At 41.8% G+C, this 16,854-nt stretch overlaps 1 protein-coding gene across 3 annotated transcripts in view; it reads left to right on the top strand.

The window, feature by feature from the left end:
• The window catches only part of LOC112259966 (phospholipid-transporting ATPase ABCA1), a 247,860-nt gene extending 231,379 nt beyond the window's left edge, over positions 1-16,481 (top strand). For all 3 annotated transcript variants that reach the window (XM_042328357.1, XM_024434680.2, XM_024434681.2), the window contains exons 49-50: positions 5,169-5,412; positions 15,332-16,481. In XM_042328357.1, coding sequence (XP_042184291.1) covers positions 5,169-5,412; positions 15,332-15,472 — 385 coding nt within the window. In that variant the 3' untranslated portion in view covers positions 15,473-16,481. The remainder of the gene's footprint in view (positions 1-5,168; positions 5,413-15,331) is intronic.
• The last annotated feature ends 373 nt before the right edge of the window (positions 16,482-16,854 follow it).

The following is a 16,854-nucleotide window of genomic DNA, read 5'->3' as shown; positions in this document are numbered from 1 at the left end:
ATGGGAATTTAACCGCAAAAGGTATTTTAACGTGCACTATGTCATCACTCCCAGCCTTTTTTCTGCAACAAGTCAATTTGATGGAAACACATCTCTAGTGGAAAAATGCGCATGTTGTTTTTATGCCGATTTTGAAAGAATGCCAAGAGTGTGCAAAGCTGTCATCAAGGCAAAGGGTGGCTACTTTGAAGAATCTCAAATATAAAATATATTTTGATTTATTTAACACCTTTTTGGTTACTACATGATTCCATATGTGTTATTTCATAGTTTGGATGTCTTCTTTATTATCCTACAATGTAGAAAATAGTAAGAATAAAGAAAAACCCTTGAATGAGTAGGTGTGTCCACACGTTTGATTGGTACTGTAGGAACAAGTGGTCAATCTGGGATTGGGCAAACGATTGATGAGGGAAGACGATAACATTTTACATTGTGTTCGAGATTATTTTCTATTCAAATCAAATTGTGTTCGTCACATGCTTCTCAAACAACAGGTGTAGACTAACAGGGAAATGCTGACTTACGGGCCTTTCCCAACTATGTAGAGAGAAAGAAAATAGAGAGATAATAGAAGAGCGATAGCAGAAGTAGTAAATCCACGAGTGATGATCACTTATATTATTGTGAGACGACCGAAGGGCAGAAATTGGAAAATGAATAATACATACCGCCACTCTCCTGTTGGAGCGTAGCAGAGAAAATAGAGCACAGAGAGAAAACAGAGAGCGAGAGCTCATTGATCAGCCTCTTCTTTCTGCTGCTGGGGAGCTCTGTTTGATTACACATGTACGCCTGAAACCTCTTCTAGCAACGCCCCCGAGCATTATTGGATAAAAAAAAAAAATCTTGTCTTCGCTGAGCTCAGCACCTCTGAAAGCTCAGCTGCGCCTCGCCACTCTGAGCGCCGGCCGATTTCCTGTCTGGCTCGATCCCATCGCTAAATGGAGGGGCGTTTGTCAGACTCATGATGATTGGATGATGAATCAGACTGGATAAGAAGGGTGGGATTTCAGACGACTTCTACTCAGACTGGCTTCTCTGTTGACTTGGCTCTTTGTTCATTGAAACTTTGTACTGAAGGCCTATTTCAAAATGCTATGAGAAGAAGTCCACAGGACTGTGTGATCACAGAGAATTGGACAGATAAGTCACGGATGATAAAGAATAGTAGATCTTCTCTCTCATTTGTGATTTCCTATTTAAATGTTGGTGTTCCATTCTAGCAATTCCAGAGGAATGAAGATTATGCGTTTTAATCTAGGATTTCAAATAAAGTATTCAATCAGCACAGAGATATGACTTGTTATTAGGTATAATGATGTATTCCCATTGAAAGGCTCTGGGAGTTGTATTTGGCCTTGGATTCTACATTGTATGCTAGTATGGACATTGAAACAATGCCTTAGTACGGCTGAGGCTAACACACCACTTCTCTCATTACTTTTAAGAGGTTGCTGCCTCTCCTTGCATGTAGCACTTAACAGCCTCCAATGGACATTTTCCACGACTAAATATAACATTAGGGGATTCATTAAGCAGAAAACAATGGTAATAAGAGTACTAACAACAAAATAACACTAGTCTCGCTAGACTTAGCATAAAAGCCAAGGAATGTTAAAAGCTGGTTGCCCAATCCAGCTTTGAGGGAGCATTTAATGTCAAAGTTAGAATCATATTTTGGTGGTTTTTATTTGATGTGCCGGTGGATTGATTGGGATTTGTTTGAATTATTAATGTCAGAATACACAGTGTAACTAAATAGAAAGTGAATGAATGCACACCGCTTTATACAAATAGATTTGATGAGTGAATCTCATCATATGCTGACGTGCCTTACGTTATTCATTGAGGTGTTTGGAACAATGCTTTTGTTTGCACATTCTTAAGAGACCTGGAAATAATTTGATAAGTCAGATTTATCTGATTTTGGATTCACAATAACAAGTCATTACTAGGGCTCATTGCCTCAAAAGAATTAGGTAGGAGTATGGAAATCCGTTTTTCTGAATTTCTTTTCTGAATATATAAATAAATAATGGGATTGAGACGTTGTCATTTGCAGAGGTATACAGTGCCTTCGGAAAGTATTCAGACCACTTGACATTTGTTACGTTACAGGCTTATTCTAAAATTGATTCAAATGTATTTTTTCCTCATCAATCTAAACATTCTTTTTAAACTAAAATATAAAATTGACATAAGTATTCAGACTCTTTACTCAGTACTTTGTTGAAGCACCTTTGGCAGCGATTACAGCGTTGAGCCTTCTTGGGTATGACGCTACAAGCTTGGCACACCTGTATTTGGGGAGTTTCTCCCATTCTTCTCTGTAGATCCTCTCAAGCTCTGTCAGGTTGAGATGTTTGATCGGGTTCAAGTCCAAGCTCTGGCTGGGCCACTCAAGGAGATCAGACTTGTCCCGAAGCCACTCCTGCGTTGTCTTGGCTGTGTGCTTAGTGTCGTTGTCCTGTTGGAAGGTGAACCTTTGCCCCAGTCTGAGGTCCTGAGCACTCTGGAATAGGTTTTCATCAAGGATCTCTCTGTACTTTGCTCTGTTCATCTTTGCCTCGATCCTGACTAGTATCCCAGTCCCTGCCACTGAAAGCATCCCCACACCTGCCACCACTATGCTTCACCTTAGGGAGGGTGCCAGGTTTCCTCCAGACGTGACGCTTGGCATTCAGGCAATCTTGGTTTCATCAGACCAGAGAATGTTGTTGCTCATGGTCTGAAAGTCTTTAGGTGCCTTTTAGTAAACTGCAATTGGGCTGTCATGTGCCTTTTACTGAGGAGTGGCTTCCATCTGGCCGCTCTACCATAAAGTCCTGATTGGTGGAGTGCTGCAAAGATGGTTGTCCTTCTATCTCCACAGAGGAACTCTGGAGCTCTGTCAGAGTGACCATAGTATTGTTGTATCGCCCTGACCAAGGCCCGTCTCCCTCGATTGCTCAGTTTGGCTGGGTGGCCAGCTCTAGGAAGATTCTCAGCTGTGTTCTTGTGGACCTTCAATGCTGCAGAAATGTGTTGGTACTCTTCCCCAGATCTGTGCCTTGACACAATCTTGTCTCGGAGCTCTATGCACAATTCCTTCCACCTCATGGCTTGGTTTTTGCTCTGACAAGAACTGTCAACTGTGGGACCTTATATAGACAGGTGTGTGCTTTTCCAAATCATGTCCAATTAATTGAATGTACAACAGGTGGACTCCAATCAAGTTGTAGAAACATCTCAAGGATGATCAATAGAAACAGGATGCACCTGAGCTCAATTTCAAGTCTCATTGAAAATAATAATACTCATGTAAATAAGGTATTTGTGTTTTATATTTTATAGATTTGTCAAAATTGTAAATACAACTGTTTTTGCTTTGTCTTCATGGGACATTGTGTGCATATTGCTGTAATTTTAAAAAGTATTTAACCCATTTTAGAATAAGGCTGTAACGTAACAAAATGTGGAAAATGTCCAGGGGTCTGAATATTTTCCGAAAGCAGTGTTCATACACTAAAAGAGGTTTTGAGGTATTCTGAAAATATACTGTATGTCCTTAGATTGGGATTGGCTTTAAGACGGCCTAAACGGCACGTATCAAGACATTTTAAGTCTGAATAATAGAAAATAAACTATACACCCAAACCTTGTCCTAGTGGGTGTGTTCCACATAGTATGTACAGATTCTACAATCGTTATATAATGTTTTTTTGGTTACCTTTATTTAACTAGGCAAGTCAGTTAAGAACAAATTCTTATTTACAATGACGACCTACCCGGACGACGCTGGGCTAATTGTGCGCCACCCTATGGGACTCCCAATCACGGCCGGAGGTGATACAGCCTTGAATCGAACCAGGGACTGTAGTGACACCTCTTGAGATGCAGATGCAGTGCCTTAGACAGCTGCGCCACTCGACAGATGTGGTTGCTGAGACATTAGCCACTTAAACAGTCCAGATAATAAACACTATGGTTGTGTCCCAAATGGCGGCCTATTCACCATAGGGTGCCATTTGGGACACAGTCTACATTAAACAACCCCAGGTATTTTGAAGATCGGATCGTCTGTGCAGACCTGTGTTGAAACTGTGTGTCTGGAATGCAGCCAACGTCTCACACGGTGATCCACTGCTTACATATACACCCAAAGCACCATGGGTAATTCTACATGCCAACTCATGGATTTGTCCAAACTCAGGATGTTGCGACAGCACCTAGCATTAGCACCTTCTGAAGCAGCGCTAGCAGCAGAGGGAGGGGGAAGAGAGGGATGGGAGAAAAGCAGTAGGAGGAGTGAACATTCCTTCAGACGGAAAAAAAACTCACCAGTTTCTCGGGTGTGCGGAGTTGGCCGACTCCCAGTGTTCGTGATGCACCTGTTCCCCGAAACGCTGCACCGGATGCACAGGGAGCTTTCAACGAGCTGGGGAAATGAAGATCAATTATACCCCCTCCCCATCTCCTTCGTTCCATCCCTCTATCCCTCCTTCTCCTCCTCCTCCTTCATCACATTATGTTAGCGCAAGGGTACCACCAAATTCAGCACAGTGAGGAAATAGAAGCATATTATTTAAGTGCTGCTGTTAAATTCAGGAGTGTGCACTTTAGCTTGGGTGGTGCATAGACATAAGGCAAGGTGAATATGGAATCAAGGGACTTCGCTGGAGCACACAAAATTGTTCCAAAGGGGCATTTTATGGTGTGTAATTTACCAAACTGCACTAACCTTGGATAACCTCACTTTTTTTTGTGTGTGCGTACTTGTGTGTCAACAGTCAAGTAGCGGTTGCTTATATTTGTCCTGTTTCACACATGTACAAGTGTGTGGTGTGAAATGGGATTTTTTTTTTTGAATATCCCACCCTTGGAAAGTGAGGTCACGGCCAGGGATCAGCCATTATTAGGGTTAAGTACCTTGCTCAAGGGCAGACCAACAGATTTCACCTAGTCGGCTTGGGAATTCAAACTAGCAACCTTTCAGCAGCCAAAGCTGTAACTACTAGGCTACCTGCTGCCCACATTAGGCAAGGTGAATATGGAATCAGGTGATATGCTGGAGCATACAAATGAGTTTTTGTGTGCGTGTTTGTGTGTGTATGTGTGTGCATTTTTGTCAGTCCATATGCTTTAATTGATGTGTATGTGTTTATCCATGTGTCTGTTTTTTCTAGGTTCGGAGAAGGCTACACTGTGATCGTGAGGGTGGGCGGCTCGCCCCCCGCCCTGGGCCCCGTGGAGGAGTTTGTCCACGAGTCCTTCCCCGGTAGCATATTGAAGGAGAAGCACCACAACACGCTGCAGTACCAGCTCCCCCACAGCGAGGGCGCTCTGGCCAGCATCTTCAGCCATTTCACCACTCATCAGCAGAGGCTGGGTGTGGAGGACTACTCTGTCTCCCAGACCACTCTGGATCAGGTAACCAGATTAAACCCTTCATTCAATTGCTGTTCTGGTTGAGGACCATAGAGATATAATAGCATTTCTATGGTATTTTACTGTATTCTGTTGTGGGGACACACAGTGTGTGGAGGCCTTTGTTCCATCCCTGTACTAACAAGCCTAATTCAACAAATCAAGGATTTTTTTTGTGTATGGCGGTATGGGTGACTCTGATCCTGGAGGGCAGGAGAGTGTACAGGTTTATTTTCTTGGCAGGTGTGTTAAGGCTGGAGTAAATGTCTGCAGACACTGTGGCCCTCCAGGGGTGATATGCCCATCTCTTTTAGGCAAACATTATCTATAGAACACATTTCCTTTAAGACTTGTACACTGAATGCTATTAGACTTGATGTCGAATGTTGCTGCCTCACCCCACGTTTCTGATGTGATGTATGAAGCTTGAGATCTGTTGCAATCAAGCCTCAGTGAGAAAGCGAGTGAAAGAAAGAGAGCGAGTGAGTGAGTGAAAGGAAAAGAGAGTGAAGGAGTGAGTGAAAGTGAGTGAGTGAGTGAGTGAGTGAGTGAGTGAGTGAGTGAGTGAGTGAGTGAAAGAAAGAGAGCGAGTAAAAGAAAGAGAGTGAGTAAAAGAAAGAGAGTGAAGGAGTGAGTGAAAGAATAAAAGAGTGAGAGAAAGAAAGAGGGAGTGAAGGAAGGACTAAGAGAGCGAGTGAAAGAAAGTGAGTGAGTGAGTGAGTGAGTGAGTGAGTGAGTGAGTGAAGGAATGAAAAAGAGAGCGAGTGAGTGAAAGAAAGAGCTGAGTGAGTGAGGGAGTGAAAGAGAGTGAAGGAGTGAGTGAAAGAGAGCGAAGGAGTGAGAGGGAGTGAGTGAGTGAGTGAATGAGTGAGTGAAGGAAAGAAGAACAATTGAGTGAGAGAATGAAAAAGAGTGAGTGAAAGAGAGAGTGAGTGAGTGAAAGAGAGAGTGAGTGAGTGAAAGAAAGAGTGAGTGAAAGAATAAGAGTGAGTGAAAGAATAAGAGTGAGTGAAAGAATAAGAGTGAGTGAAAGAATAAGAGTGAGTGAAAGAATAAGAGTGAGAGAAAGAATAAAAGAGTGAGAGAAAGAATAAAAGAGTGAGAGAAAGAATAAAAGAGTGAGAGAAAGAATAAAAGAGTGAGAGAAAGAATAAAAGAGTGAGAGAAAGAAAGTGAGTGAAAGAAAGAGCGAGTGAGTGAGAGAACGAGAGTGAGTGAAAGAGAGTGAATGAAAAAAGAAAGAATGAAAGAAGGAAAGAGTGAGTGAGAGAGAGTGAGTGAGAGAGAAAGAATGAGTGAATTAAAGAAAGAGAGTGAGTGAGTGAAAGAAAGAAAGAGTGAAGGAAAGAGAGTGAGTGAAAGAGAGTGAGTGAGTGAAAGAGTGAGTGAAAGAGAGTGAATGAGAGAGTGAGTGAGTGAAAGAAAGAGCGAGTGAAAGAAAGAGTGAGTGAGTGAATGAGAGAAAATCAAATCAAATCAAATGTTATTTGTCACATACACATGGTTAGCAGATGTTAATGCGAGTGTAGCGAAATGCTTGTGCTTCTAGTTCCGATAATGCAGTAATAACCAACAAGTAATCTAGCTAACAATTCCAAAACTACTACCTCATAGACACAAGTGTCAGGGGATAAAGAATATGTACATAAAGATATATGAGTGAGTGATGGTACAGAGCGGCATAGGCAAGATACAGTAGATGGTATTGAGTGCAGTATATACATATGAGATGAGTATGTAAACAAAGTGGCATAGTTAAAGTGGCTAGTGATACATGTATTACATAAAGATGCAGTAGATGATATAGAGTACAGTATATACATATACATATGAGATGAAACATTATATTAGGTAGCATTGTCTAAAGTGGCTAGTGATATATTTTACATCATTTCCCATCAATTCCCATTATTAAAGTGGCTGGAGTTGAGTCAGTGTGTTGGCAGCAGCCACTCAATGTTAGTGGTGGCTGTTTAACAGTCTGATGGCCTTGAGATAGAAGCTGTTTTTCAGTCTCTCGGTCCCAGCTTTGATGCACCTGTACTGACCTCGCCTTCTGGATGATAGCAGGGTGAACAGGCAGTGGCTCGGGTGGTTGTTGTCCTTGATGATCTTTATGGCCTTCCTGTGACATTGGGTGGTGTAGGTGTCCTGGAGGGCAGGTAGTTTGCCCCCGGTGATGCGTTGTGCAGACCTCACTACCCTCTGGAGAGCCTTACGGTTGTGGGCGGAGCAGTTGCCGTACCAGGCGGTGATACAGCCAGGATGCTCTCGAACGTGCATCTGTAGAAGTTTGTGAGTGCTTTTGGTGACAAGCCGAATTTCTTCAGCCTCCTGAGGTTGAAGAGGCGCTGCTGCGCCTTCTTCACGATGCTGTCTGTGTGGGTGGACCAATTCAGTTTGTCTGTGATGTGTACGCCGAGGAACTTAAAACTTACTACCCTCTCCACTACTGTTCCATCAATGTGGATAGGGGGGTGTTCCCTCTGCTGTTTCCTGAAGTCCACAATCATCTCCTTAGTTTTGTTGACGTTGAGTGTGAGGTTATTTTCCTGACACCACACTCCGAGGGCCCTCACCTCCTCCCTGTAGGCCGTCTCGTCGTTGTTGGTAATCAAGCCTACCACTGTTGTGTCGTCCGCAAACTTGATGATTGACTTGGAGGCGTGCGTGGCCACGCAGTCGTGGGTGAACAGGGAGTACAGGAGAGGGCACAGAACGCACCCTTGTGGGGCCCCAGTGTTAAGGATCAGCGGGGTGGAAATGTTGTTGCCTACCCTCACCACCTGGGGGCGGCCCGTCAGGAAGTCCAGTACCCAGTTGCACAGGGCGGGGTCGAGACCCAGGGTCTCGAGCTTGATGACGAACTTGGAGGGCACTATGGTGTTAAATGCCGTGCTGTAGTCAATGAACAGCATTCTCACATAGGTATTCCTCTTGTCCAGATGGGTTAGGGCAGTGTGCAGTGTGGTTGAGATTGCATCGTCTGTGGACCTATTTGGGCGGTAAGCAAATTGGAGTGGGTCTAGGGTGTCAGGTATGGTGGAGGTGATATGGTCCTTGACTAGTCTCTCAAAGCACTTCATGATGACGGAAGTGAGTGCTACGGGGCGGTAGTCGTTTAGCTCAGTTACCTTAGCTTTCTTGGGAACAGGAACAATGGTGGCCCTCTTGAAAGAGAGTGAGTGAGAGAAAGAGAGTGAGTGAGAGAAAGAGAGTGAGTGAGAGAAAGAGAGTGAGTGAGAGAAAGAGAGAGTGAGAGAAAGAGAGTGAGTGAATGCAAGAGTGAGAGAAAGCAAGAGTGAGAGAAAGCAAGAGTGAAAGAAAGAGAGTGAGTGAAAGAAAGAGAGTGAGTGAGAAAGAACGAGTGAGTGAGAAAGAACGAGTGAGTGAGAAAGAACGAGTGAGTGAGAAAGAACGAGTGAGTGAGAAAGAACGAGTGAGTGAGAAAGAACGAGTGAGTGAGAAAGAACGAGTGAGTGAGTGAAAGAACGAGTGAGTGAGTGAAAGAACGAGTGAGTGAGTGAGTGAGTGAAAGAACGAGTGAGTGAGTGAGTGAGTGAAAGAACGAGTGAGTGAAAGAACGAGTGAGTGAGTGAGTGAGTGAAAGAACGAGTGAGTGAAAGAACGAGTGAGTGAGTGAGTGAGTGAAAGAACGAGTGAGTGAAAGAACGAGTGAGTGAGTGAAAGAACGAGTGAGTGAAAGAACGAGTGAGTGAAGAACGAGTGAGTGAGTGAGTGAGTGAGTGAGTGAGTGAGTGAGTGAGTGAGTGAGTGAAAGAATGAAGAGTGAGTGAGTGAAAGAATGAATGTGAGAAAGAGTGAGTGAAAGAATGAATGCGAGAAAGAGTGAGTGAAAGAATGAATGCGAGAAAGAGTGAGTGAAAGAAAGGGTGAAGGAAAGAAATGGTATGTGAGTGAGTGAAATAAAGAGTGAGTGAAAGAAAAAGAGTGACTGAAAAATAATGAGTGTGAGAAAGAGAGAGTGAAAGAAAGAGAGTGAAGGAGAGTGAGTGAAAGAAAGAAAGAGTGAATTAAAGAAAGAGTGAGTGAAAGTGAGTGTGAGTGAGTGAGTGAAAGAGGGAGTGAAAGAAAGAGTGGGTGAAATAAGAAAGAGTGAATGAAAGTGAGTGTGAGTGAGTGAAAGAAAGAGTGAGTGAAAGTGAGAGTGAGTGAGTGAAAGAGAGAGAGTGAAAGAAAGAGTGAGAGAAAAATAATGAGTGAAAGAAAGGGTGTGAGAAAAAGAATGAGTGTGAGAAAGAGTGAGTGAAAGAAAGAGAGAGTGAAAGAAAGAAAGAGAGTGAGAGAAAAATAATGAGTGTGAGAAAGAGTGAGTGTGAGAGAGTGAGTGTGAGAGAGTGAAAGAAAGAGTGAATGAAATAAGAAAGAGTGAGTGAAAGTGAGAGTGAGTGAGTGAAAGAGGAGTGAAAGAGAAGAATGAGTGAGTGAAAGAAAGAGTGAGTGAAAGAAAGAGTGAGTGACAGAAAGAGTGAGTGACAGAAAGAGTGAGTGAAAGAAAGAGTGAGTGAAAGAAAGAGTGAGTGAAAGAATGAATGCGAGAAAGTGAAAGAGTGAAAGAAAGGGTGAAGGAAAGAAATGGTATGTGAGTGAGTGAAATAAAGAGTGAGTGAGTGAAAGAGAGTGAAAAATAATGAGTGTGAGAAAGAGAGTGAAAGAGAGTGAGTGAAAGAAAGAAAGAGTGAAAGAAAGAAAGAGTGAATGAAAGAAAGAGTGAGTGAAATAAGAAAGAGTGAGTGAAAGTGAGTGTCAATGTGAGTGAAAGAGTGAGTGAAAGAAAGAATGAGTGAAAGAAAGAGTGAGTGAAAGTGAGAGTGAGTGAGTGAAAGAGAGAGAGTGAAAGAAGGAGTGAGTGAGAGAAAGAGTGAGAAAAATAATGAGTGAAAGAAAGGGTGTGAGAAAAAGAATGAGTGTGAGAAAGAGAGAGTGAAAGAAAGAAAGAGAGAGTGAAAGAAAGAAAGAGAGAGTGAGAGAAAAATAATGAGTGTGAGAAAGAGTGAGTGTGAGAGAGTGAGAGAGTGAGTGAGTGAAAGAGTGAGTGAGTGAAAGAAAGAAAGAAAGAGTGAGTGAAATAAGAAAGAGTGAGTGAGAGTGAGTGAGTGAAAGAGGGAGTGAAAGAGAGAGCGAGTGAAAGTGGGAGTGAAAGAAAGAGAGAGTGAGTGAAAGTGAGTGAGTGAACGAAATAGTGAGAGAAAAAGAATGAGTGAGTGAAAGAAAGGGTGTGAGAAAAAGAATGAGTGTGAGAGTGAGTGAAAGAAAGAGTGAGTGAGTGAAAGAAAGAGTGAAGGGAAGAGAGTGAGAGAGAGTGAGTGAAAGAAAGAGTGAGTGAAAGTGAGAGAGTGAAAGAAAGAAAGAAAGAGTGAGTGAAAGAAAGAGAGTGAAAGAAAGAGAGTGAGTGAAAGTGAGTGAGCGAAAGAAAGAGTGAGTGAAAGAATGAGTGAGAGAGTGAGTGAGTGAAAGAAAAAGAGTGAGTGAAATAAAGAAAGAGAGTGAGTGAAAGAGAGTGAGTGAGTGAAATAAAGAGTGAGTGAAAGAAAGAGTGAGTGAGTAAGTGAGTGAAAGAAAGAGTGGGTGAAAGAAAGAAAGGGTGAGTGAAAGAAAGAGTGGAGGAAAGAAAGAGTGTGAGTGAGAGAGTGAAGGAGTGAGAGAGTGAAGGAATGAGAGAGTGAAGGAATGAGAGAGTGAAGGAATGAGAGAGTGAAGGAATGAGAGAGTGAAGGAATGAGAGAGTGAAAGAATGAGAGAGTGAAAGAAAGAGTGAGTGAAGGAATGAAAGAGTATGAGTGAGAGAGTGTGAGTGAGTGAGTGAAAGAAAGTGTGTGTGAGTGAGAGTGAAAGAATGAAGGAAAGAAAGAGTGAGTGAGAGAGAGTGAGTGAGAGTAAAGGTGAGAGAAAGAAAGAGTGAAGGAAAGAAAGTGTGTGAGTGAGAGAGAGTGAAAGAATGAGAGAGTGAAAGAATGAGAGAGTGAAAGAATGAGAGAGCGAAAGAATGAGAAAGCGAAAGAATGAGAGAGTGAAAGAATGAGAGAGCGAAAGAATGAGAGAGTGAAAGAATGAGAGAGCGAAAGAAAGAAAGAGTGAGTGAAAGAACGAGAGTGAAGAAAAGGAAGGAAAGAGTGAGTGAGTGATTGAGAGAAAGAGCGTGAGTGAATGAGTGAAAGAGAGTGAGTGAGTGAAAGAGAGTGAGTGAGTGAAAGAAAGAGAGTGAATGAAAGAAAGAGAGTGAGTGAAAGAAAGAGTGAGTGAAAGAGAGTGAGTGAAAAAGAGTGAGTGAAGGAAAGAAAGAGAGTGAGAGAGTGAGTAAGTGTGTGAGTGAGTGAACGAATGAGAGAGTGAACGAATGAGAGAGTGAATGAATGAGAGAGTGAAAGAATGAGAGAGTGAAAGAGAGTGAGTGAGAAAGAGTGAGTAAGAGAGTGAGTGAAAGAATTAGTGTGAGTGAAAGAATGAAAGAGAGTGAGTGAGTGAAAGAGAGTGAGTGAGTGAAAGAAAGAATGAAAGAGTGAGAGAAATAATAAGAGTGAGAGAAATAATAAGAGTGAGAGAAATAATAAGAGTGAGAAAGAATAAGAGTGAGCGAAAGAATGAAAGAGTGAGCGAAAGAAAGAGTGAGTGAAAGAACGAGAGTGAAAAAAAGGAAGGAAAGAGAGTGAGTGAGTGATTGAGAGAAAGAGAGTGAGTGAATGAGTGAAAGAGAGTGAAAGAGTGAGTGAGTGAAAGAGAGTGAGTGAGTGAAAGAAAAAGTGAGTGAGTGAAATAAAGAGAGTGAGTGAAAGAATGGGAGTGAGTGAAAGAATGGGAGTGAGTGAAAGAATGGGAGTGAGTGTAAGAAAGAGAGTGAAAGAGAGAGTGCAACCAACAATGCAGCCATTCTGTAATAGACCATACTGTATTTACCAGATCACAGAGAGTAAATAAATCACATGCGGGGTATAAGGTCACTGCACTAAAACACAAAGGGGATAAAAACCAACACCTATGGGGGACTGAGACCAGACAGTCACCTTTCAGCTGGTGATTTATTGATGACAGTCCTGACCTATTGTTCTGTAAGACCTGGCTCGCACTACAATTAATATTGATCTGGCCCCAAGGCTGTGGCGTTAATGCCTATATTGAAAGACATTGGCCGTGTCCGAAAACTGCCTTGCCTACTACTTAATAAAACAACATACTGTATACTAATCATTCTATATACTATTTAGATTGTACTGTTGTGTAGTAAGCAACAAATATCAAGATACCAGGCTCACCAATACTGAGTATGTGTCATCTAATATGCAATGGCGTTGTTTCCTGACATTTGTCAATTTTGGTATCAAGTATGTATCAGCTGATTATCAAGTAAGTAGCCGGAATGAGTCATAGGAGCAGGAGCCTAGCTCCTTACAAAGCAGGCTATCCAGATACGGCATTGTCCAAAAGCCACTGAACTTATGAAGTACATGATTCACTGTACCACTAGACTGTACTTTGTTGTGAATATTGTTCTCTGAAACGTGAGTTTTTTCACAAATTGAAAACACAATATTTAACTTGAGCAGGAGGGTGCTAATTCCTCAACTGTATGTGTTAGACATTATCTTCACCTTCATGGAAAACAAAGGGTTACCTTTTGTCTGACAGTGGGGACAAGCACTGATGCAGTGATAACATTACCATCTTCTATGTTCCCGGATTGACACCTAAAATGAAGTGGCACGTCCATTTTTACTGTACCTGACACCTCTGGGGAAAAAAAGTGATTTTCCACCACACACCACAGAGATCATTTCAAAGACAACGGAACAAGCTAGCACATAGCTGGGCACGGACTGGGACGGCCTGTATTTAAAAAGTTCACTGAGGCATGCGTGTGGCGCGCAGGGACTCCACCTCCAGAGCGGCAAAGGTTAATTGAGCGCCTCTGCATCCTTCTTCTCCTTGCCACGCGTCGGCAGCCATGTAATAAACACCCAAATGCCCCCTCGCCATAATTAATACCCACACCTATCTTTTTATGAACAAAATGTCAGTGACGACCAACGGAGCGTGTGGTCTAAGTTATAATAAACGAATGGTTAGAAGGTGAGAGGTGATTAGAGAAACATGTTTGTAGCGAGTATAGTGGGGAAAGAGATGTGTTGTTACTGTGTGTGCCGTATGAAATGCTAGTATTTGAACATGTCACATGCACAGTTCCACAAATATAAAGTCGGAGCAGATGCAGGATATTAAATATCTGCACCACATGATAAAACTATGCAGGATCTGTATGCTCCCATGTGGGTTATTGGTGACAACATTTTGACCACTTACATAGGTCTACGTCAGGTCTATTGTTTAGAATGCGTTCATAAACGCAACATTGTCTCCAGCCTTGACAAATATACAGGAGACAACTTAAGAAGTGTAGCACTATGTGGTCTGGATATTGTATTGTCTGTCAAACTCTGATATTGAAGGTCAAAGGCATCGATGTCTTAAGCCTCTTAGCATACTGTATCCAACCAATGGCATCTGGGTTTAAGGGTGAAATAAGCCTCCTGATAGGCGGAGTTGAAGTAGGCATTGTTGTTTTTCAACTTCCTAATTTTCTCCCTGACAAGATGTCACAACCGTCAAGTTATTGAATGGAAACTGAAAAATAAAAGGTTTTGTCAGACATTTTTTGTAAGGAAGCCTTTTGCTAAACTTTTTGTCAGTTTCAAAAGCCCGAAGAGCCAAGCACTACAGTTCTTCACTGCGCAAGTCCTCCCCAATTTAACAGGATGTTTCTTGAAACAGGATCTAATACTCAAGGTCCTCCATCAAAGGTATCACATACTTACCGTCCCGTCCCGTCTGACTTTTCTCTGGAGTCTCGACCGAAGATTTTCTAGTTCCAATTAAGATGGCAGACATTATCTGACACTAGAACGGATCGGGGAAATCAGTGGAACCCTCTCCTTTCTTTTCAAATGAAACATGCCAGGCTGATAACAGCCAGTTATATCACAACTATTGCATCAAATGCGTTGTACTGGGCTTTCACTTTGACGCTGAAGCTAGAAGAGTGAATTTGATTCCACCAGGGATCCAGAAGATGCCTGTGGAGGAGAGGAGGAAGAGCTGAGGAGGGGTAGTGGAAGGGAGTTTTTTACATTTTTTATCATTTTGTCTTTTCTGACAAAAGGAAATGGAAGAGCACTTGTTCTATGCCTCGAAGGGGACCATATACATATTGTGTGGCATTATTTTATTGGCTGTAACTGTTGAGGAATATATACTTCATAGGCAGTGCCTAATGGACTTGGTGGAGATAAAAAATACAAATAAAATCACTTCCCCTGTAAACGGTTGTTTCACTGCAGAAACAGTCCCCGTGTAAGTGGCTCAGATAGCATGGTATAATATTAGTCAGGTTGATCCGTTGTTATACAATCTGGCCATTCCACATTTGCTATTATAGTACATATAGTCACGTCATATCTTAGTATATATGGTGGTCTTAACAGGCCTTTTTGTTTTATGTCATGTCCTTCTTTGTTAATACTTTACCTGATGAAGACAGGCTTTTACTGTTGTTTCCTCACCCCATAAAGCAGACTAATGATGTCCGGCTCCTTTTCACCTTAAATAAAGAAATTATTGGGGAGGGGGCGGGGGGGGGGTAATAATTAACAGGATACGTTCTGTCGTGTTTCACAGTGTGTCACAAAGTGTAAGATATTTAAGGATGCATCATAGAAACATGTTTTGGTTAAATGTCATTAGAAGAAGCAGATCGAATATGCTGATTGACTTTCGGTTTAAATGTTGAAATTATTTTGAAGACAAAACAATTAAACACATTTGAAGCCCATTCATAAGAACTGAAGTGTGTGTTTTACATGCAAGGACGTTCTATCTACAGCTACTCTTACCACCATGTCTTCATCTTCAGGTCTTTGTCAACTTTGCGAGGTACCAACAGGAGGAGGACAATCAGGCCCTGCAAGCTTATGACAACAAAGTGGACGTGTCTGACGAAATGCCAATGGAAACTCGGATCTCAACCGACTCAACTGTACCAGAGAGCGTCTGAGTCACTTCAGATTCCATCACTCAATCACAACCACTGTTTATCTCCGGTCAAAGCATGTAGATAGCTTTTGTATGTTTTACTTGTGCCATCTGCCATAAGGCCATTTTGCTATGTTATTATTCAAATGTTAAACGTGAACAACACATATAATGGAATTCAACACCTAGCATAAAAATGTGATTGGTCTACCTGCATCAGAGGAGTGTGAGGTCATCAATGTTTAGATTAGATACTGTTATTTTCGGGAATTGCTTGATTATGAAACACAGATTTTTGTCAGACCCTGTCCTGTTTGCCAAATGATATGGCTAGGAAACACCTCTTCCTCAAAGGTCAACACATTGATTCTATTATGTTGCCCCTCGACATTCTCTTACGATTGTTGTTGCAATTGTTTCACTACTGATAAAAAAAACAGTGAATGCTTCCCAAATGGTACCCTATTCCTTTTACAGTGCACCACGTAGGTACAGATCCCTATGGATCTTCCAGGAGCAGATATTTACATGTTATCCTCTCCTTCATTCCAAAATTAGTATGGCGGCCCTACTTTGTGAAGAATAAACATTTGTTTCCATTTGACAACCCAGGTAGATATGCGTATAATATAACTATATTTGGAGAAAATGCCGGTAGTTTTTAACAATGGTGAAACCACCAAACACTTTGCCAGTAAAATAATGGTTTATTTTTGACAATACACACATAGACACGCATATATTACAGCTATATTGAGAGAGTGTGAGTAGTCCTTTTTTAACAATGATGAAACCGCACTTCGCCAATTTGCCTACATTACCTTGCAAGTGGAATTAGCACTTTCTAATGCAAATAAATTCTCTATGTTCAAAGTAAACTAGGGTTTACTTTGAGAGCCCGATGTCATTTGTATGCCATTCAATGTCTCCTGTATTACTATCTTGTTCATTGCAAAGAATAAGGAATCCCATTTGTACTGAATATTGCTTTATTCCACGACAGATGATTAAACATTTGCACAAATTGGCAAGCGACTAGAAGTTGAATTTGTAGATCCCCAGCTTTATTTCCTCCGGGATTCATTGGGCCTTGTTTGGGAGTCACTTTTAGCCACTTGAGAGATATGTGGCAGCCACTTTTAACTTCTGACTCAGCTGCTTGAATAAGTGCACTGTTATTTTATTCTTTGTTTAACTCTTTTTAAATCTATCTTTGTGCAGCATTTCAGCTTTGACAAAAAACTGTGCAAATGGTTCGATGGTGAGTTACTTGTTTACAGCCAAGTGGAAAGTAGTTTACTATAATAAACAGACACGCTTTTTTATCTTCCCCCTGCTAACCTTTTTAAAATATTTTTTATTCAAACACCAAGTTCCCTCAAAATACTTTTTATTCCGTTTTAT

The sequence above is a fragment of the Oncorhynchus tshawytscha genome, linkage group LG10 (genome assembly GCF_018296145.1).
Source record: "Oncorhynchus tshawytscha isolate Ot180627B linkage group LG10, Otsh_v2.0, whole genome shotgun sequence".
Lineage (NCBI taxonomy): Eukaryota > Metazoa > Chordata > Actinopteri > Salmoniformes > Salmonidae > Oncorhynchus > Oncorhynchus tshawytscha.
This window is presented reverse-complemented; position numbering and strand designations above follow the sequence as displayed.